General features: G+C 40.5%; 3 protein-coding genes across 4 annotated transcripts; all 3 read left to right on the top strand.

Moving 5' to 3' along the window:
- The first annotated feature begins 5,461 nt into the window (after positions 1-5,461).
- On the top strand, positions 5,462-8,896 carry LOC102708895. 2 transcript variants are annotated; one of them, XM_006653877.3, is made up of 12 exons: positions 5,462-5,765; positions 5,982-6,058; positions 6,168-6,321; positions 6,838-6,908; positions 7,062-7,163; positions 7,294-7,383; positions 7,474-7,548; positions 7,626-7,658; positions 7,746-7,808; positions 7,938-7,994; positions 8,079-8,168; positions 8,280-8,896. In XM_006653877.3, the coding sequence occupies exons 1-12, from the start codon at positions 5,729-5,731 to the stop codon at positions 8,637-8,639; spliced, it is 1,209 nt and encodes a 402-aa protein (XP_006653940.1). In that variant the 5' UTR covers positions 5,462-5,728; the 3' UTR covers positions 8,640-8,896. The 2 variants fall into 2 exon arrangements, with proteins under 2 accessions (XP_006653940.1, XP_015692848.1); XM_015837362.2 differs by lacking the exon at positions 5,462-5,765 and adding an exon at positions 5,830-5,900.
- A 733-nt stretch (positions 8,897-9,629) lies between these two features.
- LOC102708617 (ankyrin-1-like) lies at positions 9,630-13,892 on the top strand. Its single transcript, XM_006653876.3, has 13 exons — positions 9,630-9,754; positions 9,823-9,885; positions 9,954-10,127; positions 10,221-10,352; positions 10,532-10,671; positions 10,948-11,034; positions 11,642-11,767; positions 12,202-12,348; positions 12,424-12,486; positions 12,613-12,714; positions 12,902-13,072; positions 13,165-13,244; positions 13,421-13,892. The coding sequence occupies exons 1-13, from the start codon at positions 9,727-9,729 to the stop codon at positions 13,494-13,496; spliced, it is 1,389 nt and encodes a 462-aa protein (XP_006653939.3). The 5' UTR covers positions 9,630-9,726; the 3' UTR covers positions 13,497-13,892.
- Positions 13,893-18,493: 4,601 nt separating this feature from the next.
- LOC102708335 lies at positions 18,494-20,479 on the top strand. The gene is made up of 2 exons (XM_006653875.3): positions 18,494-18,611; positions 19,670-20,479. Exon 2 carries the CDS (start codon positions 19,682-19,684, stop codon positions 20,222-20,224), a length of 543 nt encoding a protein of 180 aa, XP_006653938.1. The 5' UTR covers positions 18,494-18,611; positions 19,670-19,681; the 3' UTR covers positions 20,225-20,479.
- Positions 20,480-24,948: the final 4,469 nt, after the last annotated feature.

Below are 24,948 nucleotides of genomic sequence, written 5' to 3'. Positions count from 1 at the left end.
CATCTCCTTTTTGAATTTGACGATCTTTTGGTTGTCGGCCAAACTTATCAGATTAAGATTTTATGGGGATGGTTTCCAATATTAATGTATTAGCGAAATACCATCTGACTGGATAAATAATCAGTCTCAACTATAGTACTTGTGTATGACTGAAACACTACCACCATTAATTAAACAAAGGGGTCAAGTGACACTGCAGCGATCAATTGGGTTGTATGTAAGTCGGATGGTTTAGTTGTACGCATAGCAATTTTTATAGATAATACATGTGTTCCTAATACAAAAATTCACCTTGCTAATATATCACTTAGATGTTGCGTTCAAGTGACCGATAAGAGTTGATTAAATACGTGGATTAAATGCATTACTCTCAGTGAAGGTTTCATGTTTCATAGTCTAGGTATGCTTACACCAAGTTTCATTCTCCCAAAACTCAACACATCTCTTCTATCATACTCTCATCATATTTTTTATATGACGTCATTGACTTTTAAGTCCATGTTTGACCATTCGTCTTATTCAAAAAATATATAATTATTAATTATTTTTTATAATATGATTTATTATTATAGAAACTTTAATTATGCATTATAATTTTGCATATTTAGATATAAATTTTGAATAAGACGAAGGGTCAAACGTGATTCTAAAAGTCAACGGTGTCATACATAAAAATATGGAGGGAGTAAATTTTATGCCCCATCACTAATTTTCCATATTTGAAGTTTTTCTTTTCAATATGGATATTACTATATTTTTAGATAATTAGATAGATGACATGTTGGAACTCATTTTTCTTTTATATTATCTATTTTTAAGATAATGGTAGGATACACGATCTGTTGTGTTTGCTCTTAACCGTTGTTTAGTTGTAGCCATAGTTTAAACAAGAGTCATTTCGAGCAAACTAGGCTCTATATGTCAATGAGACTAAAAATTGTGACAAGATTCACTTAAACTTGCTATATTGTGGCTAAGAATTTGGTAATCTTAACTTAGGAAAGAGTGATGATTTTTGTTATGTCACGGTGGTGAATATAGTTGCCAATTAAACAAAAGTCCTTAAATTGTCAAAGATTGTCATATACTTTTTAAGTTAAAATTGTAAATAACATGTAGGATTCATATAATTGTGAAAAAAACTTATTGCAAACGTAGTATGAACCAGACAAATATTTAATTTAATCAAATCTCCCTAAGTTATTCGTGGCACGATAAGACAAATCGTGGCAACGAACCAGCGGCCCCTGAAAATGGGTGCCATTTTCCTGTCAGTGCGTGTATGCCCTTGGGTTTGAAAAAGGAACAGCTGAATTGTAAAAATGATGCTTTGCTTTTTTTTAGGCGCATTCTTAATGCACTGCTATATTTATTTTAAAATATAAGTAATTATAGATTGTTTAATAAATACTCCCTCCTAACATTTTTATTCATATGGAGGGAGTAGTAATGTTAAGAAAAAAAAAAGACTACAGCGTCCGTTAGTGATAAAAAATAGGTCACGGTGGAGGAGTAGGTGTGAGATAAAATAAGAATATTAAATAAAAAGTGATCGACGGGATAACCGGTATTGCGAATAGTGCTATAAATGCATATATTTAGGACAAGATACAAATGTTTGAAATGATTACATTTTGAGATGAAGTTGCCTTTGCTTTTGACATTATTTTGAGACTGGATGTGATACATTAGAGTACAAATATATATATATATATATATTCATATTTATTACAACAGAATGCGTCAAAACTCTTACTAGGCTTTATTTTTATGGGACGGAGGGAGTCAGGCAGACGTATGGTTTTGGTACGGCAGAAAAGTAGGAAAATCAAGATGAGAGAATTTCCCAGTAGCAAGCAGGTTCACGAGCTGCATAGGAATGTGAGAACACATTTACATAGTGGAGTAGTATCACAGCAGGCTCATTGATCTTGTACATCCCATGTGGATGTGGTGCAGGGCCTCTTCCTCCTGGGATTGGATTGGATGCTAAAGCTTTGTTGCTTCCAATAACATGTATCCAAAATAAAAGGCGCCTGCATGCCTCACACTAGTGCGCCCCCTCTTCTTGTTTTGCATCCCACCTACCTATACATAGCATTCATTCGCAAGACAAAACTTTCTTCTTATAAGGGGCATGCACTATGCTCCGATGTGGTAGGTCGCTCTAGTCCACCATGTTGGAGCCGGCTCATCAACTGGGTATAGACTGTGCTCCCGCGGAGAGTACAGATCCTGCAGAGGCATTGAGGTCACTGTTGGAGAGTGTGGGAGCCACACACGCGGAGAGAAGAAGAAAAGATGTCACCTGGATCTCATCGGAGCTCCATCGATATCATTGGCGGCCGCCTGGATCCGTTCACTGGAGCTCCATCAATCTCGTCGGCGCCCGCCTAGACCCGCTCATCATAGACATCGATCTCATCAGCGCCCGCTTGGATCCGCAAGCCATGACGACGGCGGCGTCGGAGAAGACCGTTATGGTGGTGGAGTAAGCGACAACAATAACGAAGGAGGCACGACATCGGCGTGGCTGGGGTGACAACGGCACCGAACGTGGCGGCGGCATGTGACGGAGAACGCCACAGTCAAGAAAAAGGGCCCTGGATGATAGCTAGAATAGTTGTTGACTGAATGGTGATTGTAAAGTTAGAACAAACTTTTCTGAAAGTTCATATAACAGTATGATTTACTAGTAAGTTATGTAACTTGAAGATTTCTAATTGTCTGAGGACAGATGCATGACATCATAAGCAACAGAAGTGTAGCATTTTATGGATTCGTACCATGTTGAATGTTTAAAACTTATATTTTATCCTTACATTTAGAGTTAACTTTAAAGATTTTTATCATAATTTATTTTTTAATATTTGGTTCTAGATAGCTAAGGGCACACATATAAAAGTTGTATTTGCAAATTATTTATTTATGAATATTTTTTAATATTTCACTTCCACCTAGCCCAAATACCCCCCACACACACAGATATATATATATATATATATATATATATATATATATATATATATATATATATATATATATATAACATGCTTATTTTTTACTTCAACAAGTGTGAAATGAATAGTTTTATACCTTCGTTTTTCTTTTTAAAAATAAATTAGGATGGATCGCTTACGAATAGCACATCTATAGTTGAAACAAGCAAAATTGCAACCGGACATGGGTGGCTCATGTGCTGCTAGTATTTTATTATTCTCTTCTAGAAGGAGGACGAAGAAGACGACAAGATCCTTTCTTCTCCTCCAAGAAGCTAAGAACCCTAATTTCTCAAATCCATATACTACAAATCAATATGGTCTACATGTATCACATTGAGCTTGCACTGATTCTATAACAGTAGTATGGCATTTATTTATGCCCAAGAATTTGCAGTTTGATCTACAACATTCTATTATTACAAGTCAACCATTGTTTGAGCATATGAATGACAAAAATGGCCCTAGCACGATACCAAGGTGCTTCGACAAGAATGAAATGGTTTTCTTTGAAAGCCATAGCCTAATCTTTTGTTTAAGCATAAACAAAACGACATATTAATAATTCAGAAAAACACTAGTAAAATTAAAATATCTTAAAATAAAGTCTGAAAAAAATCAATTTAAAAATTAAGCTATAAAATTTAAATGTTAGCATATGCTCACATGAAATTGCCAAAACGATGGGACCCTATTTGTAGCATAAGCTGAATAGGAGTTATATGGAAAGTCAAAGGGAAAAGAAAGGGTAAGTTAGTGACATCATAAAACTAAAACACAATTGTCAGGCTATATCAACATCGTCTAATATTTACTTATAAACTTTATTAAATTAGAAATATTTTTCACTTGTGGTTTTATAATTTCAAACATATTAAAAAATGCTTTATTCGCAATTATTGTTATCTCACATTTATATGTAGTAATATCCTTATTTATGAAGAGAAAAGCTCTCTAACCTTGAGTACAAGCTGTGACTGCCCAGGACGTAGAGCAGGCTACAAACGGGGGATGGAGATATTAGATCAGATGGGGATATCTGATGGCAATGAGAGGGTGGAGAGGAGTGGCAAAGAGGGTGGTGGGGCGTGGTAGTGCGGCGGCGGACCACGGACCCGGTGAAGTAGGCGGCAGCGAGTCCGAGCTGCGGATGTGTGACGGTGACGATGATGGCAGCTAGGGTTCGGGGGATGGGCAGTGGACGTGTCACGGCGATGACAACGTCTTGGGTTTGGGATGGGCAAATGAGGTGAGGAGGCGCCTGGAGAGAGGGGAGTCAGATTGATCGTACAATCTAATTGATTTAGGCCGATGGATGCGTCACGTTATGATGATGAGTAAATCATATTTGTGCACTATAGGGCAATGCCCATGCTTCGCTACAGGCAAAAATCATTTAATAAAACTCTATTAAAATACATGGGATATATATGCATCATGTGTAAATAATTTAATGAATAGTTGAGCTCCATACTCTCCATATGTATTTTAATATAATACCCTTTACTTTTTGGCACATGTTTAATCATTCGTCTTATTAATAAACTTAAGTTACATATAATAAATATATTTTAATTATAACATACATTATCCATGTTTGCACATAATTTTAAATGATTAAACTTGTGTCAATAGGTCAACAACATTATTTATAAAAATACAGAGAAAATATTAACCTGCCCTCAAAATATTATCACCAAGCTAAGTAAACTTAAATAATATATCTACAATAAATAGGTGACACGTCAATCAATGTTTAATTAGCCAAATTAATTTATTAATAATGAAATACTCATGTATGGATCGAGACATACATGAGTTAAAAAATATGTGGTCCACGACCTCCATTGCCATGGGAAACAATTGCCCCACACGCGGTTACCCGTGGCTACTACCAACCAACGTAGCCTACTCTAATATAGAGTAAATATCCGTCGGATCTCGGGTGGAGGGTCTCCGTTACCATCTTTGATTGTTATACCATTCTTTACTGACGGTGAGTCCATAAATCGATTACATGACACGACAGAAACACTATTATTTTTTTTATAACAATAGATATTAGTGTAACACAGAGATTTGGATTATACAACTATTAAAATAATCTATCCTAAAATCATAATAATAATTTAATTTAAGAATTTATATAGGTGTCAAAATTCATCAATTTTTATAACTGTAGAGACTTGGATATTTTTTTTAATAATAATAGATATTTGGATTATAGAACAATCAAAACAATCTATCCTAAAATCGCAATAATGATTTAATTTGAGAATATATTTAGGTGTAAAAATTCTGGTGTTAAAATTGTAATTTATTTTCTGATATATATAATAACAAAAAAAATAAAAATAAAGCTATAAATTTAAGACTAAAATAAAATCTTAATTTTAATTAGTCCGCGGCTACCTGCATGTGCTGCAAAAATTGTAGGCGACTAGTTGAAACAACCCTAATTTGTATCTCCCCGACCTCACCCGCATCGCTACTCTCCGCCCGCACCGCAGGCCGCCGCCCCCACCTCCTCTCCTCCGCCCGCACCGCGAGCTCGCCGTACCTCGACCCGCGGACGCTTCCCCACCTCCTCTCCTCCGCCCGCAACGCGAGCCGTCACTCCTCGCCTCCCGCGGGGTCGGGAACCGGACTTGCCCAACCCGCCCCCGCCTCCGCCCCGTTGACAACCACTCTCGCCTGACGCCGCCGCCTCCCTTAGATTGACGCCGGCCATGGTGCTGGGCAACGTCGCCATCCTCCTCGGCTCTGGTGAGTCTCCCTCCAAAATCGCTTAAGGGCAGATGCCACTTGCAGCCAAGCCTCACTTCCATGGAGGACACTTTACCTAGATTAGATGAGAGCTAGACTTAAATGAGATGCCACTATCAAATCCCCCAAACTTAGGTTAGAAATTTAGAATGGATCACTTCTAGGGTCATCTGCCTTTTTTTTTTGTGTGTACCAATATATTTTGTTTCTTTGCAGGAATTCTTGGATCAATTCTTGTAGGTGGTGATGCCAAACTCCCAACAGCCGGGGAAGTACTTTATGGTGCTTCCAAGGTATTTTTTTTTATCTTTTATATTACTGCCTCCATGCCTTTTCTATTAATCCATACTATTGGCTATATGCTATAATTCACCCATCCCTCGATTTTTTTTCTTCTCCTAGTTTGTCAAGAAGCATGGAAACGAAGACAAAAAAACATCATCTAACAGCGATGCACACACTGCTCAGTTACTATCTCAGGTCAACCATCTCAGACAGGAGATTCAGTCTCTAGGCTCAAGGCCTGTTACAGTTGTCACCAATGCTGCTAAGTCAGGTCAGTTCCTGCTGACTAGCTACTGTAGGACGCTTTAGTTGAGAGTGAGACCGAGATCCTACAAACACAAATTTCGCACGATACACACTCTTTGTATGGCCCAATGTTGATCTGTTGCAAATAATTATTGTGATTTTAGTTGCCTTTTGATTATTCATATTTGATGTATTTTTCTTACCTGAATTATTAGATGTTTTCTACTCTACATGCTTTACAGAGCTACAACCACATTGGCTATTCACATACTCTGTTTTGTTATTCATATGTCTGCATTTTCTTTTGTTTTTGTCTCCTTACCTGGCAGAGACGCTATGTATTAATGATTCATTGTGTTGCTCGCTGCACTATAAAGATTCTTGGACATGTGAAAGTTTTCATGGTTATTGCACATAAACTGTCATCATGCCCTTTTGCCTTTAAACATACATGACTACATAATGTCTGTTCCTCTATAGTTTACTTGTTTCTCTGCTCAACAGTCCGTGAACAACATTCATGTTGCCTTCTCTTTTGTAGGACCTGGTACGTTTACTGTAACAGTGGTTGTTGTTGCTGGGGTTGTTGGCTATGCCTACATTAAGTGGAAGGTAATGTTTGACCTTTGATTATGCCAGTTGCAATTGATGTTTATTGTCATTCTATATCATGGATGCAAGCGCACATTGTTACAATCATATCTATTTGTCATCTCTTGTTTTGTCACTCTAGCTAGTTTCTAAACTTTGCACATTAATTTACAGGGTTGGAAACTTTCTGATATGATGTTTGTCACCAAGCGGGGTTTATCTGATGCTTGCAATGTAGTTGGCAGCCAATTAGACAAAGTTTCAGATGATGTTACTGTAAGTTTCTTAACTTCTTTCAGCAACACTGCTCTCATATTGTGTTACAAACAACACAGCTGTGTCGTGACTTCATATTTTCTTTGTTCCAACCCAAACATCTAATTGACCTTTGATTTTCACTATTCAGTCTGCAAGGAAACATCTCGCTGGAAGGATTGATCGTGTGGATATTAATTTAGATGAAACACAAGAAATTATTGAAGGGACAAGGGATGAGGTTGGAACTGTTTTCCTTCCTTTTGTTTAAATTTTATGGTTTTTGTTGCATTTTGGAGCAAACTAATAGCATTTCATGACTGACTTGTAGGTCACAGTCATCCATGGGGATCTGAGTGCTTTCCAAGAGGATTTACAATCAGTTAACCTTGTAGTTCGGAGTCTTGTATGTGCCTCATACTGAAACAGATTTCAACCTTATTTACTGAAATATTAGTACTCATGTAACATTTTATGTTGCAGGAATCAAAGCTCGTGAGTCTTGAATACACTCAGGTGAGTAGCTGCTCATGTTGTGACTACCTATTTTACGTCCAACAAACTTGACATGCACCTAATGCTATCTTCCTTCAATCTTGTTAGGATCGTACGGCTACTGGAATATCTGACTTGGTTGAGTTCACCCAGAAAGCCACTGTTCGCCAGGCAAGTTGGAATAGTCTAGTGATTTGTTGATGCCCATGCTGCTTGGTTTATTGAACAAACCAGTTCCACCTCAACTATTGCATCTCCCTTTTCTATATGTTTATTCTGAATATATGTTTTGGTTTTCAGGTCCCAACAGCATCCGTTCCTTCAGCTATTGGATCTTCAGAGCGAGTTGTTAGGAGGGTAAAGACTTGCACCTTTCCAAATCTGCCGTGGTCTGAACATAAACCTATTTGCTGACTTAAGTTCCTGTGTTTTTTGCCGCAGGCTACTTCATTGCCGCAGGCTGTTGCTCTTCCAGCTCTGCCGGCAGCCACACCTGCAGCTGAACCATCACATAGGGCAGAGGCATCAGAGGTCTGGTTTGGTTTCAGTTTGATGTTGCACTTTGTATGGCTATATATGCAAAATTTCAGTTTCCTCTTGCGTTTTCCATGATTCAAACCAGCTGTTGCTTGACGTTTGCAGGAGCAGCGGGGTATTGCGAGCAGAATATCATCTAGTAGCGAAGGATCAGGCCTTTTGCAGGAGCAGCGGGGTATTGTGAGCAGAACATCATCTAGTAGTGAAGGATTAGGCCTTCTGCGGGAGCATCGGGGTATTGTGAACAGAACATCATCTAGAAGGGAAGGACCAGGGCTTTTGCAGGAGCAGCGAGGTGTTGTCAGCAGAACATCATCTACTAGGGAAGGACCGCCTGAGTCTTCAAATGAAATCTCATCCCCAACTGGAGCGAGCACGAGCACAGGCACACGGAACACAAGCGCGAGCCGGTTTGGTGGTCTGAGGCTGCCTGGACTTGGGTTCCTTACGAGTTATACGAGTTAGTTGATGAGGTCATCTTTTTTAAGTTATCCAAGATTGTAGTTAGGTTGTACTAGGAGCATAGTGGTGATGGAATAAAACACACACATACATACGGGTTCCATTGTTCTTGAGGAGCCCAAAAATTTTTGTAGAAAGAAAGGAAGACGTGTGAACCTGGCATCATCCAGAGCAACGCCGATGTCGAGGTCTTTTTACCTGCAATGCTGCTGCCAACTTGGTTGGTTAAATCTATGATGAGACGTTACATGGTTATTACACATGTTAGTCCTAGTTGCTACTGTTATCTTGTATGGCAACCTATGCTGATAATGCTATCTTGTTACACACAGCTTTGGATCGACCAGGATGCTTGGTTACAGCTATATCATACTAGGATCATACATAGCACATACAAATAAGATATCATAAATTATTTTAATGTAATATTAGATAAACCAAAGATTTGAAGTTGTTTGTCTATTAATCCTATGTTAATTTGATATTTAAATAAATACTAGCAAAATAGCAGCAAATCACTTGCTAATATTGACTAATGTAGTTTTGCACAGTTAATTATAGGTGCCGTAGGTTGATAAAGACGAAAGTCTACACTTGATTATAATAAATTATAAGTTTTCAAGTTTGAGCGGTAATTGTATAACTTGTCATGTAAGTTTCAGAAATATTGTAATAACAAATTGATACACTAATAATTTCGGAATCACTACACTGATAAGTTCACACATTGTAAGAATAATTTTAATTAAATAATTTATTTACATTATCTAATATTAACGTAAAATTTAAACTTCAAACATTAACAGAAATCTGAAACAAATCCTGCAGGAGTACTTTTTCTTGACAAACATGAAACAGCCTCATGAGAGAGAGAGGAGAGAGGAGAGAGGAGAGAGAGTGTGTGTGTACGGGCCGTGCTTATATGGGCCAGGCCTGAGAGACGAGACGGGCCCATATGCTTCTTATACTAAGCAAGCCTAGGCGTTCCTCCTCCCTCTCCTCTCCTCTCGCCGCCACCTCCTCTGGCTCTGCTCTCCAGGCGAACTCTCCAGAAGCTTCTGGAACACTCAACCCTCCCCCATCCACATCCATGGCGGACGCCACCGCCGCCCTCTCAGGTATGACGCATCTTCTTCCAACTCAACTCGCTAGTCGACTGTGCTGACTGACTGATCCGAGGCTGCAGCTCGGAGCAAGGTGCAAGCTTTCCTCGAAGCGGCGCGCGCCGGCGACCTCGCCTCCCTCAAGAGTAGGTCCCCCGCTCTCCCCCTCTTTCGCTCTCCCTTTCCCTTGCATCTCCTCACGCCATGTACCCAGAGCTTGCTGCGGCGCTCGACGAGGAGGGCAAGGGCGCCGCCGCCGTCGCCGCCGCCGTCAAGGACGCCAACAAGCGCACCGCCCTCCACTTCGCCGCCCGCGAGGGCTGCACCGACGTGTGTCGCTTCCTCATCGCCGACCTCGGCCTCCCTGTCGACCCCAAGGACGATGATGGTGACTAACTAAACCGCTCTCTCCTGTACCCCTCCTCACCTGCTCCTGCTCCTGCTCTGCTACCTCTCATCCATCCAATTTTACATCCACCAGGTGAAACTCCACTCATCCATGCTACGCGCCAAGGCCGTCTGCAAACTGTAACCTATCTGCTCGAACATGGAGCCGATCCTTCCATTGCATCTAGCCTCGGAGCCACTGCCCTGCACCATGCTGCGGGGATAGGTAACCACCGATAAATATCAGATGCATTACATCTACTATTCCCCTTTTGAATTCACGATCAATCTGTCCAGTTCACTTCATTCTTGCCTTGGATAGATGCTCTATGCTATACTTTAGTTCCATTCTTTGATTGTCCGACATCTCTAGAAATGCGGCGCCTCCTTTTCTTTTATCTTCAGGGAACCTGGACCTTATGAAGCTGATTATATCTAAGGGAGTTGATGTCGAATCAGAAAGCGATGCTGGTACACCCCTTATATGGGCTGCTGGTCATGCGCAACGAGAGGCAGTCGAACTTTTGCTTCAACACAATGCAAAGGTTGCTCGTCAATAAATCCACTCTCTCCTATCTTACCTCATGTTTCACTAAGTAATGGACCTGATTTTCTAGTCATTCTGTTCGGTAATCTTGATTACATTGCAATTTTAATGTTGTCGAACAGCAATTGACACTTTAACAGTAACCACCTAGGGTTTTCAAGCTTGCTATTGTTAAAATGCTGTTTTTTGGTTCTAATAAGACCAGTCTCCATTTTGTTGCACAGCAATTCGACAAGCTTATCTTTTGTACTGAAGCTAGTTATTGCTTTGGCAGCCAAATACTGAAACCGATGATGGTATTACACCTTTATTGTCTGCTGTTGCAGCGGGTTCCCTCCCATGCTTGCAGGTTCTAATCCAGGTACACAGATCTGATTTCAAGAGTAATATATGTTTAGTTTCCTTTAGGATATTATTCATGTTGATGCCAATCATTGGTCATTCTATGCAATGTTTCCTTGTTTAACAATCTTTCTTATGCAATGGGAGTTCAGATAAGCTCACCCCCATCTTTTGGCTTTTGCTTATGCTTATAAGCCAAAATTTGAATTTTCAACCTTAAAATTGAAGTTGATTTTGAGGTTTTTTTCATCACAATTTATTTTCCAGCTTTGGCCTTTTGATCGCTATGAACACGTATATAAAAGTTTTATTCGCAAATTATTTTCCGTTTGCAAATATGCCATTTGGCTTTCTCCACCAACAAGTCAAAATATGACCCCACATTTTCCCGTCTCCCTACTTACTATCTTCCTTAGATTGCTGCATTGTAAGTCATCGTATGTTGCGTGCTTGTGTGTGTGCTACCCATATCAAAGATGTTGATATGAGGTTCAAAGTTTTTGTTCTTACTTTTTCTCATATGCTGTTTCTGACTTTCTGCTCTTGGAGTTGTCTAATATTCCATTGCTTCTACATATTTACATCTATGTTTCCTATCAAAAGTTAATTTGTAATCTGCTACACAGGCAGGTGCAGACCCAAATATCAGAGCTGGTGGAGCAACCCCATTGCATATTGCTGCAGATGGTGGAAATGTGGAAATAATAAATTGTTTGCTTAAAGCTGGAGGTGACCCCAATGCATGTGATGATGTAAGTTCCATATCTCATGTTATTTAGAATTCCAGTGTATCATTTAATGCCGATAGCCAGGTTCATGTGCATTGATTGATCGAAAAGATACATACGAGGGTGTCAAATGTTTGCCTTTTGTTCCATATATGCATGGTGATGAATATAACTTTCTTGGTTGCGGTGTGATGTTGCTACAATAACTTGTACTATTCTATTATGCAGCAAATAACTATTGTAACCATTTAGTGTATTGTATTTGTTTAGCTGGATTTGGCAACTACTTTTGTAATCCCCTCATCAATTTTTTTTAAAAACTTTTTGCACTATGATTGAGCAATCAGATCTGTGGTGTATGATCATATTTCACTGGAAGGATGTGACTGTTTATTTTTGTTCTTTGCTGTAGAGCCAAGTAAGGCTAAAGTTTAAATAACTATTCTTTTCTTCTGCAGGAGGGACTAAAGCCAATACAGGTTGCTGCTTTGAGGAATAATCGTGAAGTTGTGGAACTTCTTTTACCTTTGACATCTCCAATTCCAGATGTTTCGAATTGGAGCATTGATGGAGTTATAGAATACACTAAATCAGTTGAGGAAAAGGTGCCATTTCAATCTTCTTGTAATCTCTTAATTGCAAGTACTTTCTTGATCCCAACTGTTGAATACATTTTGCAGACACAAGTAAAGGAAGCGACAACTCAGAAAACAGACAGATTACAAACACCACAGCTTGTTGAGGTGCATTGCAATCTACTTTAATAGCTTTATTCATCTCCAAGACTCCAACGCTTTAATAAGTGTAGACTGAATATCTAACTGTTGCTGTTAATGGTGTGATTCTGACACCACTGGATTACTATACAGGTGTCCTCTGAGGCAAAAGGGAGATCCTTGGAGGCAAAATCGAGAGGTGATGATGCCTTCAGAAATAAAGACTACCTAGTAGCAGTGGATGCCTACACACAGGTAGGGACCAAATTTTCCACCTTGAAGAGGAAAAGAACATTAGCCCAACAGGAATCAAAATTTGAACTTGACCTGACATCTAAGTATTTGATGCAACCACAAGACAGCCTTTAGTTTTTTTAGAAGTGCATAACTTTATCTATGATCGGAAATTCGAAGAGTACAATGGAATGAAACTGCATTTCAGGCTATTGAGTTGAATCCGAACGATGCTACGTTGTATTCGAACAGAAGCCTTTGCTGGCTGCGGGCAGGGCAAGCTGAACGTGCCCTGGAGGATGCAAGAGCATGCCGAGCGCTGAGGCCAGACTGGGCAAAAGCTTGCTACAGGGAAGGCGCAGCCCTTCGCCTGCTGCAGGTTTGTCGATTTGAGAGATGGGTTTGGGAATTAATATGCAGTTGTGATTACATATATAATTGTTAGTGAACTTGTGGTGGCGACATGTGCAGAGGTTTGAGGAAGCCGCAAACGCCTTCTACGAAGGGGTGCAGCTTGAGCCAGAGAACACTGAGCTTGTGAGCGCGTTCAGGTAGTAAAAGTCTTGTTAGATCAGTGAGCAAAGGAAAAGCATGCAAAGTACTGCTAGCAAATATCATAGACATATATATGCGGTGTCGTTATGATTTCCTTTTTTTTTGGAACTCATGTTTGTTTGTTTGTTAATCCATCTTGCAAGTGAAGTTGATTGCTTGAACTGATTGACAGGGAGGCCGTTGAAGCCGGGAGGAAATTCCATGGAACGGACAAGCAGAACGCAAACGAGGCAGATGCAACAGTTTGATCGATATGATATATGCTGGAGTGGCTAGACCTAAGGATGACGAGGAATCACTGAATCCGTACCACTTGACTAGTTTGGCGAAGGAACGAAGCAACTGACATCTTAATACCATGTGATGTTGCTACGGAGTACATTATCAATATCATTTATCAGATTCAATTCCGTTTATCTGTCGTGGCTGGTTCTCGATTGTATTTTTAAACTGTAAAGTCATATCCTTTAGCATCTCTATATCAAAGCTACGCCATTGAGAATGAATGCATAACAAATTTATGTTGCCTCACCCATCCTAGGAACTCTTCCAATGCGAGGAGACAATGGATAGCATCACGCAAGACAACAATTGATGTTAACTGCAATTGTATACATTTTTGAGACAGGATCTAATTAATCAAAGAAGAGATCATAAGATTGTGTTAAAAATTATGAAGTTTTCAAAAAGTATTACGAGTATAACGCATAATAATTATGACGAATTTATCTTATATGTGCAGTGGAGGCTAATCTTCTATTTGTTTTTCTTAACATGTCCAACCAAGAAACCTTTTGCTTCGAATTGAATCTAAAAAGTCAATTGAAATAGATTATCTTTTTTTATTCTAGTCCACTTATGTAACAAACTTTACCAGGAGAGACTATACTTGAGCCATATTACTTGGAGTAAATTTCACCAAAATTGCATAAAACCATAAGTACTTTGGTATATGACATGTGCACGAATGCAGTTTTTGTTTTTAGTAAAGAAACTGCTTCATATGTACTCCATCCATTCCAAAATCATTCATGTGCGGTTGAACGTAAAACTAATATTCTGTGATGCAACGTTTCGGTACAAATCTATTAGTATAATTTTTTTATATAACAATAAGATTTTAATTTTATAATTAATCATTAGTTAATATTTTCAAAGTTCAACTTATATACAAAATAAAAAACAAAATGATCCGGGTAGCAATATTTGTCATAATGTGATTTTTTTTCTGGCATGCGTATTTTTTTTAAGACATCCACAATGTAAGTTTTATAAACACGATTACCTATTACCTAGAGTAACATGTCATCTAAAAAAGTTTGAATAGGATAAAACATCCCTATCTCAATGTATAGTTTCTTCTATTGTTGCTTACTAGGTTACATGTAAGACATAAGTTGTTTAGGTAACAGTGCAGAGAAGGTTTCATTTTCATGAAACTCATTCATATATTTCTTCATTACTACTTTGCCACATCGTAAAAAATGTCTACATAACATCCTATTTATTGCCCATAAAATCCCATTGAGATTGGTCTTATTAAAGCATCCCCAACAGCTCATCTGTCCCATCCTCTATCCTGAAAATAGATGATGAAGACTACAAATTGAGCTCCAACAGAAAGGCTATCCTATCATCTATTTTTAGATGCCATCAATATTAGGAGAGAGAACCTTCATATTTAGATGATCTCTCTCCATCCTTCAAAGAGATATACAGAGGATGTTATATATAGATGATCTAGTGGAGTGCAAAGAGATGATCATCCAGATGAAAATATAGATGACCAAATTTAGATAAGCTGTTGGGATGGTCTTGACATACTAATCCCTCCCAAAGAAGCTTGCAGCCACCTTAAAAAAAAAAGGACCAAAATGACCCCAGTGTTTACAGATCAAGCTCCTCAGTATCTTCCGTTCTATACTCTCTCTCTCCCGTAAGCGGCGGCCGGCCGGCGAGCTCCCCACTCCCGTCGCCTGCGCCACGGGCAGGGGCGCTGCCGTCACTTCATCCTCACCGGTGAGCATCCGTTACGTCTTTCTCCTACCTGGAATCTGCATCATCAACCCTAGATAGATAGGTGGATCGGGGCCTCGCAGGTGAATCCAAGTTCTTCTCCCCCCCCGCGCGCTCCTCGTTCCCTTCTCTCCCCTCTCCTCTCCGGCGTTCCAGGGGCCACGTACGCGGCCGCGCCGCCGCCGCCGCAGCCCCCGCCTTGAGGCCGCCTCCGCCGCCGCTGATGCGGGCACTCGCCATCGCTGCGACCCCCTCGCCCGTGCCCGCACCGCCGCCATTGCAGGCGTCGGCCCCCTCACCCCCGTCCGCTTCTACTGGCTACCCTTGTCCGCTGCTGTTGGTTTCTTCTTCTGCTGCTGCGGTTGCTGGCTGCTGGGTGTTGCTGCTGATGGATATGATATATGCAGTATGATATTGCTTTTATTTGTGCCAAAGAATTTGATACTTGGTAGTACACCATTGTGCACACAATTTTACTTGACATTTATTTGAGGAGCTCGCCCAAAGCTTCATGCTCTTGTCACCAATTCAGCTACCAGGATATTTTAGAGGTTTTGCTTTTACTCCAAGAATGCTGATAGCTGTGTGCACAACTGAAAGAAAACGAGAAAAAGGCGTGGCTTTCTCTGGCGCCATGGCCCATGGTTTCTGTTTGCATATTTCAGATTGGAGATGCAAATTCGTAGCTGCTGTTCTGGACTTCACTGATGAACTCAAAAAATATTGATCCCAACACTGATGCATAAATGATATTGCACAACTAAATTTGTTTGGGGTAGTTCAAAAAAAAAAATAAAATAAAATGTGCACATGCTAATGGTAGTTGGGTAGTTGGAAGATATCACTAAAATAAATATAGATGGTGTAGTATGGATGATCTCTTGGAGTGCAAGGGATATGTATGAGGAATCTTTTTTAGATGGTCATCCAAATGGCCATATAGATGATCACATATAGATGAGCTGCTGGGTTTGCTCTTATAGGTGAAAACCATGTCCAGTTCTGCGAAAAAGATATTAAGCTCAACACTGAGCCCAGTTTAAACAGCTAAACTTCCTTTTTAGGTCTAAAAAATGCTAGCTAAATCTTTTCATCAAAAGTTACTGGTGCTAATCTTTGCCATGTCCAAACCAATCTGGACTATATTCTGGTCTTGTTCAATCCTCACAGCCAAGTAACCGATGATACTCCCTCTCAAGTTGTCATTGCACAGTTGCAACTCTGGTTGATGGGTTATCCTTTTAGAATGGAAAGCTGTCTTAGCAAAATGCCCCACTTTTAGTTCGGCTGTAATGTGAAGACAACACTAGTTTAGTCCTGAGGTTACATCATCAAACCATATAAATGATGCCATTTTTATGTGAACTACTCCTTTGTTAGGGCAATACACAACCTTACATTTGCTTTGCTGCGAAAGTACTTGATGGTGTGACTGGATAACGGCTATGGGGATCAAGTTGGACAGCCGTCTTGCCAAAATTATTGTATTGTCTACCCTCATGTTCAGTTCAAATTTAGATATATATCGCTGGACTATATTCTGGTCTTGTTCAGTCTTCATGGCTAAGTAACATATTATGCTCTCAAGTTTCCCTTGTGCAGTTGCACCTCTTGCGGACAGGTTATTGCTGTACAGGTTCGATATTGGAGTGCTGACTAGCTCGAGTGTTTTGCATTATGATTGAAAACTGCCTTAGCTAACTCCCAGTTTTAGTTCTGCTGTAATGTAAAGACAACACTAGTTACATCCTGAGGCTACATCAGCAAACCTCCATGATGCTGTTTTTATGTTAAGTACTCTTTTGTTAGGGTGATGCACAATCTTATAGTTTTTTTGCTGCGAAATTACTCCATAGTGTGACAGGAAGTTGGATAACAGCTGCTGGGATCAAGTTGCACTGAAATTTTTGTATTGTCTACCCTAATGTTCAGTTCAAATGTGTATATATCAAAATTCTCTGCGCACTGCGCCTCAGCCAACTGATATTGATTGGCACCAATTCTTCCAGTTTTTGTAACATTATCTTCTTCACTTTCTGCAGCAATCAGTGCAAACTAAAGATGGCAGGACTCGGAAGCCTGGGACCCAAGACCAAGAACATTGTGGTGGCTGGTGGACTGTCCGCCTTCGTCCTTGGGGTGTATTACTACACCATGAGAGCGGTGGGAGGCACAGATGAGCTGCAGGTCGCCATTGACAAGTTTGAAGAGATGAAGAAAAAGGACTCTGGGAACTCATCCACCGCAGGATCCTGAGAACATTATTCAAAACTGGCTCTCCTTCCTTATCTGTACTGAACTGATATACTTCCATTGATGTACTTCCTTTCTGTACAATAATTGGCGATGTTAGACTAGGATGTGCTGCTTCTTTGATGATAGCTTGAATAATTTCTGACTGAATGGTGGCTGCAAAGTTAGAGCAATTTTTTTTTTCTGGAAGTTCATATAACAGTATGATGTGCTGATGAGTTATGTAATTTGAAATGCATTCACAGTGTAGAGTGCCTTGGTGAGTGTTTTCTAGGCGGTGGCTGGAGATGGGCTTGACGGACGGTGGTAGATCCAAGGTACAACACATGCATGCTCGAATTGGGGTCTGTCGTTTTTAGATGATGCTCCTCGCGCCCTTCACCCCGTCCTTCGATAAAACACACTTTTCTTTTCGAAGATTAAGAAAAGTATGACCTCCTGTAACACAAAATTCTGTCTAACAAAAAAAAATGAAAATAAACACCACACAGAAAACTGAAAGAAACACTATAGAAAATTAAACTATATATTTTTTAAAATTACTATGACAAGGACAAGTAAGTATTATCTCTTTTCCATATTTTCATTAGCACGTATATGAATATAGGCAAGTATAGAAAAATCTTATAATATGGAACCTAGGGAATAGACAATAGTCATCATATTTTTCATTATCACGTATAGATCTCTCTTTATGTTATATACTACTCTATGAGTTATTCATGGTAAGGAACTGGTGATACGTGAGGAGACGAAGGATAGCAGCACACGAGAAGAAAAAAAAATCCAAAGAGGAGAGTCAAATGAAAAAGAATGAAGGGAGACATATGGGCCCAACAGAAAAAAGCCCAACACTAACTAACAAGCCCAAGCCCAAACCCAAAGAGGACGGTCCTTCGTCCTCCTCACCGGCCAGCCTCTCTTCTCTTCTCTCTCTCTACCCACGCACTGCTACTTTTTTTTTTTCCCCCGTGCCGTGCAGCCGGCCGGCGAGCTCCCCCCCTCCCCCCTCCGCCCGCCGAGGACGAGGACGGGCTTCCTTGCGGCGGCCAGCCTCCCACCGCCTGCGCTGATCAGGGGCGCTGTCGTCCTCGGTGAGCATCCATCCATCCACATCCTCCTCTTTTCTCATCTCTCTCTCTGGAATCTGCATCATCAACCCTAGAGTAGATAGATAGGTTCTCTTCTCGATGGATCTGGCTTAATTTGCCTTAATTATAACATGTTCTTTTTGTTCCCAAAAAAAATTGTCAATGTGCCGCCCTCCCCCCCCCCCCCCCCCCCCTCTCTCTCTCTCTCTCTAGAGGGATCTTATAGGTGAAAACCATGTCCAGTTCTTCCTAGATAGATTGGAGGGTTCTATTGCTCGTTGTTTCTCTTAATACAAAGATGCACACAACTCTTCTGCGAAAAAGATATTAAGCTCAACACTGAACCCTATTGTAAACAGCCAAACTTACTTTTTAGGTCTAACATGCTAGCTAAATCTCTCAAAAGTTACCGCTGTTAATCTTTGCCATGTCCAAACCATTCTGTACTATATTCTGGTCTTGTTCAATCCTCACGGCCAAGTAGCCTATGCTACTCTCTCTCAAGTTGCCATTGCACAGTTGCAACTCTTGTGGACAGATTATTACAGTTCAGATTCGGTATCATTGAAAGATGTCTTAGCAAAATGCCCCTCTTTTAGTTCGGCTGTAATGTGAAGACAACACTAGTTACGTCTTTCCCATCTCTCTCTATCCACGCACTCTACTTTTTTCTCCTGCATCATGAACCCTAGGTTCTCTTCTGGATCCAGCTTAATTTGCCTTAATAAGTTTATAGGATACTGTTTGGTTTCTTTGTTCCCAAAATGTTTGGGGGTTCAACTGAACCCCCATGTCCCACAATAGATCCTTCCCTGGCCCTGATTAACTTGGCAGATGATGATAGTCATGCCCACTTTACAGCTTGTCTGAAGTATCAAATGCCTACACTTTTCACATATTCACATACAACAAGCACAGTGTGCTTCATTGTATTTTACCGGCACTTATTGACATGTACTTTCTACTTCTCACTGCCATCTACATTTCTTTACCTATTGTATACTATTTGCTTGCTGTGATGCCTGAACCTTCTCTCTTTTGGGACACTTGCTATTGAGCAGCTGTTTGTGACTATGGGTGACTACACAATCCAGATTAGCACCAAGCTAATCGACCAACTTGCTCGTGATGACGAGAAGGTCAAAAAGAAAACCAGGAAATCCAAGCCTAAGAAGACTGTCAAGCAACATAAAGAGCCTCAGGACAACTCAAGGGAACTCCCACCTTCTGAGCCCAATGTCACCACTGCTCCTCCTGGGTGGCCACTGCAAATGTATTTGCCTGTAACCCCTGCTCCTCCTCCACCCCCACCTGCTATTTCAGAGCTCGAAGCCATCCGCGCTGTTCTGGAAGAGAGTGAAAAGGTTCAGGAGAAGCTGGATAAGCAGCATGCCGGGATGCGCGATGAACTCATCAAGAAATCAAAAGACCTGCGTGACAAGGAGTTCAAGTTGCCGTACCAGAACCCCATGCCATGTACCGAGGAGAGAGCAAACTGCCTCCAGTGTTATGTGAGCAATGCACAGGACCCACTCAAGTGTGCTGAGGCAGTCAAGAGATTTGAAGCATGTGTTCGCTTGGCAAGGCAAATGGGCAACATGAAAGTCGCTCAGTAGCCCTGGAAGTTTTGTGATCAGGAATGAATTGATATAACGATTTTGCTATGATGTGATGATTTAATAACCTGGAATTTTGATGAGACTTAAGACATCTTTCAACAATTCTATTGGCATCTTGCTAGGCTAGATGAGGAAACTACAGATCCTTGAGTTCAGGAATTCTGTATTGCAAATATTGGGTACAAATGAAACATGAATTCTGAGTGCAAACTATCTGTCTGATTGGTATCATGAGTGAAAGCGTTATCCATACATCTAGGCTGTGGCAATTTGCTTTTGCAAACCCCTTATCACTTGTCTGGCTTTTTTCCCTTGGTTTGTGCTTTGGTTTAGCTAAGCTACGTCAACATGGTTCTTCTTGTGGTGTTATCTGGTGAAACTTAGCATTCATTTTATTACTAGTAACCAAGCATCCTTTAGTAAGGGTTACTTTAGTTCTGCATTGTCTATAGCAGTTTCAGAAGTAGATATTTTTAATGTGCTCTTACATTCAGTCTTAAGCTTATGATGATAGAGTCTTTCAGTAATCAGAATCACATGTAGTAGTATGGCTTTCAATCTTGTGTCCTTTTGCTTGTGAAATGGTAAGATTTCATGGAAGCCTAAGAAATGAATATCATCAATAGGAGTTTGAATTTGGGCCTGTCTTTGCTATGTGCTGTCTGGTAAATAGTGTAGTGCGTTTAGTTGTGAAGCACAAAAGCAACTGTATTTGAGATTATCGGCTATGGGTACAAGATGGAAAGCCAAAGTATATGCTCTTCGCAATTGACGTTTAGATACTGTGTATTCATCACTCGTGAAGGTGTTTAAGAGAAGCATTTGCAGTTGTCGTGATCCTTGTATATACGGTCAAATGCAATCAAATCTGACAGTGAAGTGTATAAAGAAATGGAGGAGAAAGGAAAGCAAGAAAGAGATGTTGCAGAAACGCGGTCCATTGATTTGGCTGTCATCCGTGACAGGAAAGGGCAGGAACCAGAAAGTAAAAGGTGTGAGTGAGGCTGACTCGCATTTCTCTTCTTTCTTTCTTTCTTTCTCGGTTGCTTTTGTTCTTATCATCTTGTAAGAAGAGACCATGGTGAACGCTCCAGGAGCAGACAAGGCGTGCATTCAGTATTTCAGTGGCCAGAAGAATCTATCTTGTGTCTATTGCTTTAGCTGACTGTCAGCTTCATCCTGTAACTGTGAGGCATACAACACACCCTCGGCTTGAAGCTTCAGAGTGGTATTTCAGTTCATATGTATATATATTACACTTTTACTAGTAGCGTATATATATATATATATATATATTACAAATACATACTACAGATACAGATACAAATACAGATACAGGAGGCATGGTCCTAGATGGATGGAGAAATATGTAGTGGTTGGATGGATAATGGAATGGGCAATGAGAGACGTACTAGTAGCACTACAAGTGTCAAACTCAAGCTGATGGCACCGGTACCCTAGCAGAGCAATCAGCAAGCAGTACACAGGACAGGACTACAGGAGGATTGCAATTTCCCTGTCCCGATGGACTCTACATCTCAACGACTTAATGCATCATTTAATATGGAATTTTCATACACATACATGCCCTTGATGTAATTGGGTGACTTCCATTGTATAAAACAAAATGACTTCATCTTGATGCATGTATAAAACTGCATCAGTTAAATGGTAGTGCTGGCTTGCAATCAGTCCCCTCTTTTTTTTCAGATAATGAGCTTACAAGAAAGTGTCAGGTCAGCAAAATGATAATGAGCTTGCAGGTAGTTAATCGGAGAACAATTCATCCAAGGCAAGGATTACATGCATTTAGACAAGAGAAGGTGAAGAACCGAGTAACTGCAGAGCCTTTCAGTTCTGGGAAACATCGCTATACATTCTTTATTTTAGCGAACTAAACATAATAGGCATATCATATGATAGGCTCATCATCAAAGAAGAAGAAGAAGAAGAAGAAGAAGAAGAAGAGAAGAGAATTAATCGGTGGTGATGTGTACTCCGATGACGATGACGAAGAGGGTGATGAGGGCGAAGTAGATGATGGAGTGGACGACGATGGACATGGCGCTGGTGTGAAGGTTACCGAACTCCACCAGGTGGTGCTTCCCCGGCAGCTGGATGAGCAACCCCGGCGAGAGCAGCACGAACAGCACCACCGCGATCACCACCGGCCCCCAGTCTGACATCCTTCCTTCTCTTCTTGCTTCTCTCTTCTTCTTGGTAGCAGCAAGCAATCAAATGCGAGAAGATCGAACAAGGTGTGGACGTGTGGTGGAGTGGAGTGGATGGAATGGAAAGGAAAGCAGAGCAGGTTGGCTCTCTCTCGGTTTGGTTGGTGCCGCTTCGCTTTCCTTTGCACATGCTCTCTGCTCGCGACACCTCTCTCCTCTCCACATACCAGATAATACTCACAGGAGCATCTACTACTGTCATATGGAGTACTAGCTAGTTGATTAATATTTCTGTGTCTGTCCCTTAACTTCATCTGAGTAGCTGATTAATATTACTTAACTTCATCTGAGTAGCTGATTAATATTACTGCCTCTTAATTGATTACTCCTGTCTTTCAGCTGCTTGGTGGTCGTCAAAGTCATTGTCAGCTTGCTGGTTATCCGGAATGAATGCTGTCTAGACCATGAGTAGTCATCGCATCACTTGTTTTTAACCATTTCTTGATATAACTGACAGACCACTCACAATGCTGAGCTTAACTATCTAACTAAATGCTTATTGCCTGACTCATCCGGTGCGCACCTCCTGATTAATTAATTAATTAATATTCGTCCTTTTTTTCTCTCTCTCTCTTCTCTTTGTTTCCTTTTTCAATGAAAAAGTGCTAGCTGCTAAATGCGTAGGAGTATTTGCATGTGCTAGTGAATTGGTATATTCTAGTAGTACAGAACAGACTGTCCGATGTTGCTAGCTGCACTACGGAGCTCCTTTTAATTGCTTGGACGGACTAGCTATAGAGAGAGAGACACTGACGGATTAGCATTACTATTACAACCAATGAACCAACCAACCAATCTAGAGTTTCTGGCTCTAGGTGCTTGCGTCTCATGTTTCGCTTTCAATTTTTCTATGCCTGGAGCACAAAAGGATATACAGATCAAACAAAAGTTTCTTCTTCTTTTCTTTTGCGTGCTGAAAAAGAAGCCGATCGATCAAGGTCGGATACGCCACCAAAAGGCACAAGAACATAGTAGACAAAATTGCATTGAGCTGGTCCAGTCCAGGAGGAATGACCTAATCCAGTGATATGCTGCTGCCATTCAAAAGCAGGGCAGTACCAGCAATAATAATGCTACAAGACCAAAACAAAATCATCCATATTTTCCCCTTTTTTTTATGCACGCTTTCATTTCGCCCACTTTTATGATGCAAACGTGGTGATAGACAGGACTGCATTGCTTTTCATACAAATTCAATCATACCAATAAGTATATCCACAGTAGCTAACCAATTAATCTGTCGATCGATTCGTCACTTAGCCTTGCTCTGGATTGATGAAAATTTTTGGTGCCAAATCATAAGATGATCAGAGTAAAGCAAGGAATCTTTGTGGTGCATATCAGGCTGCACAGATGTATTATCTCCATCAGCTGCCTAGCTTCTCCAACAAACAATTAATGTGCAGCTCTTGCATTATCGATATCAGAATGGGAAATGTTCAGCTCTGTGACGCATGCAATCGGCCGAGATGTCGTGTCACTGGGCTAATCTGCCCACCGTTTTCATCTCAGATCGATCACCCGATAGATGTTGCTAACTAATACTACTACTACTACTACTACGTTTCTCCAACCTGTTGGCGTTTGCTCTGGCACTGTTCTAATAGATCACTTTAATCCTCGTAAGCATGCAGCAGCAGAGGTCAAATAAAGCGGCTAGCAGCAAGCTTAAGACCGTTACTTTTGACATTGAATTTGATTAGATTCGAACAATATGATTAACAAATCATTGATCGCTTTTTTTTTCTATTCACCTGAGAGTTTGATTGATTTAATTACTAGATAGGGATTGGTGAGCAGTTGAGTTCAGTTTGCTCGGCTGTTGCCTTTCTCGTTCTTTATTGTGAGATGGCCTCATCAAACGTTTGCTAGGATCATATATACTGTCAGTTTCTAGGCAGATGCCAATTAAAATTCAGTTTCAGGTGGAGCTAGCAACGCCACACACACACACACACACATACAAGATAGAAGAAACTTTGAGGATCAATAATATTGTGAAACAATATAGTTTATTAGAAATGTGTGATCCTGAAGAAGCATGCAGCAACAGGAATAGGAATAGGGTGGATATGATCCATCAGACTCCTATATGGATGGTCAGTCGCTTGTACTGTGCACATAATGTGTAGCTTTTGTTTTGTTGCAGCACTTGTACATCCATCCAGTCGCTGCGAATGGCGATGGGGCAACAACTCCACGCCTCCCATTACCATTACCATAGTGCCACGCAAGAAAACACCAAATTTCCTCCTCCTCTGGGACCCTGCGCAATACTCAGTTGGTTGGGCTAGTTGGTTTCCTTGCACTTGCAGCAATTAACTGCCTCATCTGACTATTTTGCAAAGGCCTTGTTTGAAACAAATTATTGAGCAGGTTATTGCCGGGCATTGTCTAGATGATTAATTAAAGGATTTTGAAAAATAAACTTAACAAATAGTAGTAGCTTAAAACGAGTGACCTAAAAAAATGTATTTTTACAAATAACCC

This window comes from Oryza brachyantha, chromosome 5 (genome assembly GCF_000231095.2).
Source record: "Oryza brachyantha chromosome 5, ObraRS2, whole genome shotgun sequence".
Taxonomy (NCBI): Eukaryota; Viridiplantae; Streptophyta; class Magnoliopsida; order Poales; family Poaceae; genus Oryza; species Oryza brachyantha.
This window is presented reverse-complemented; position numbering and strand designations above follow the sequence as displayed.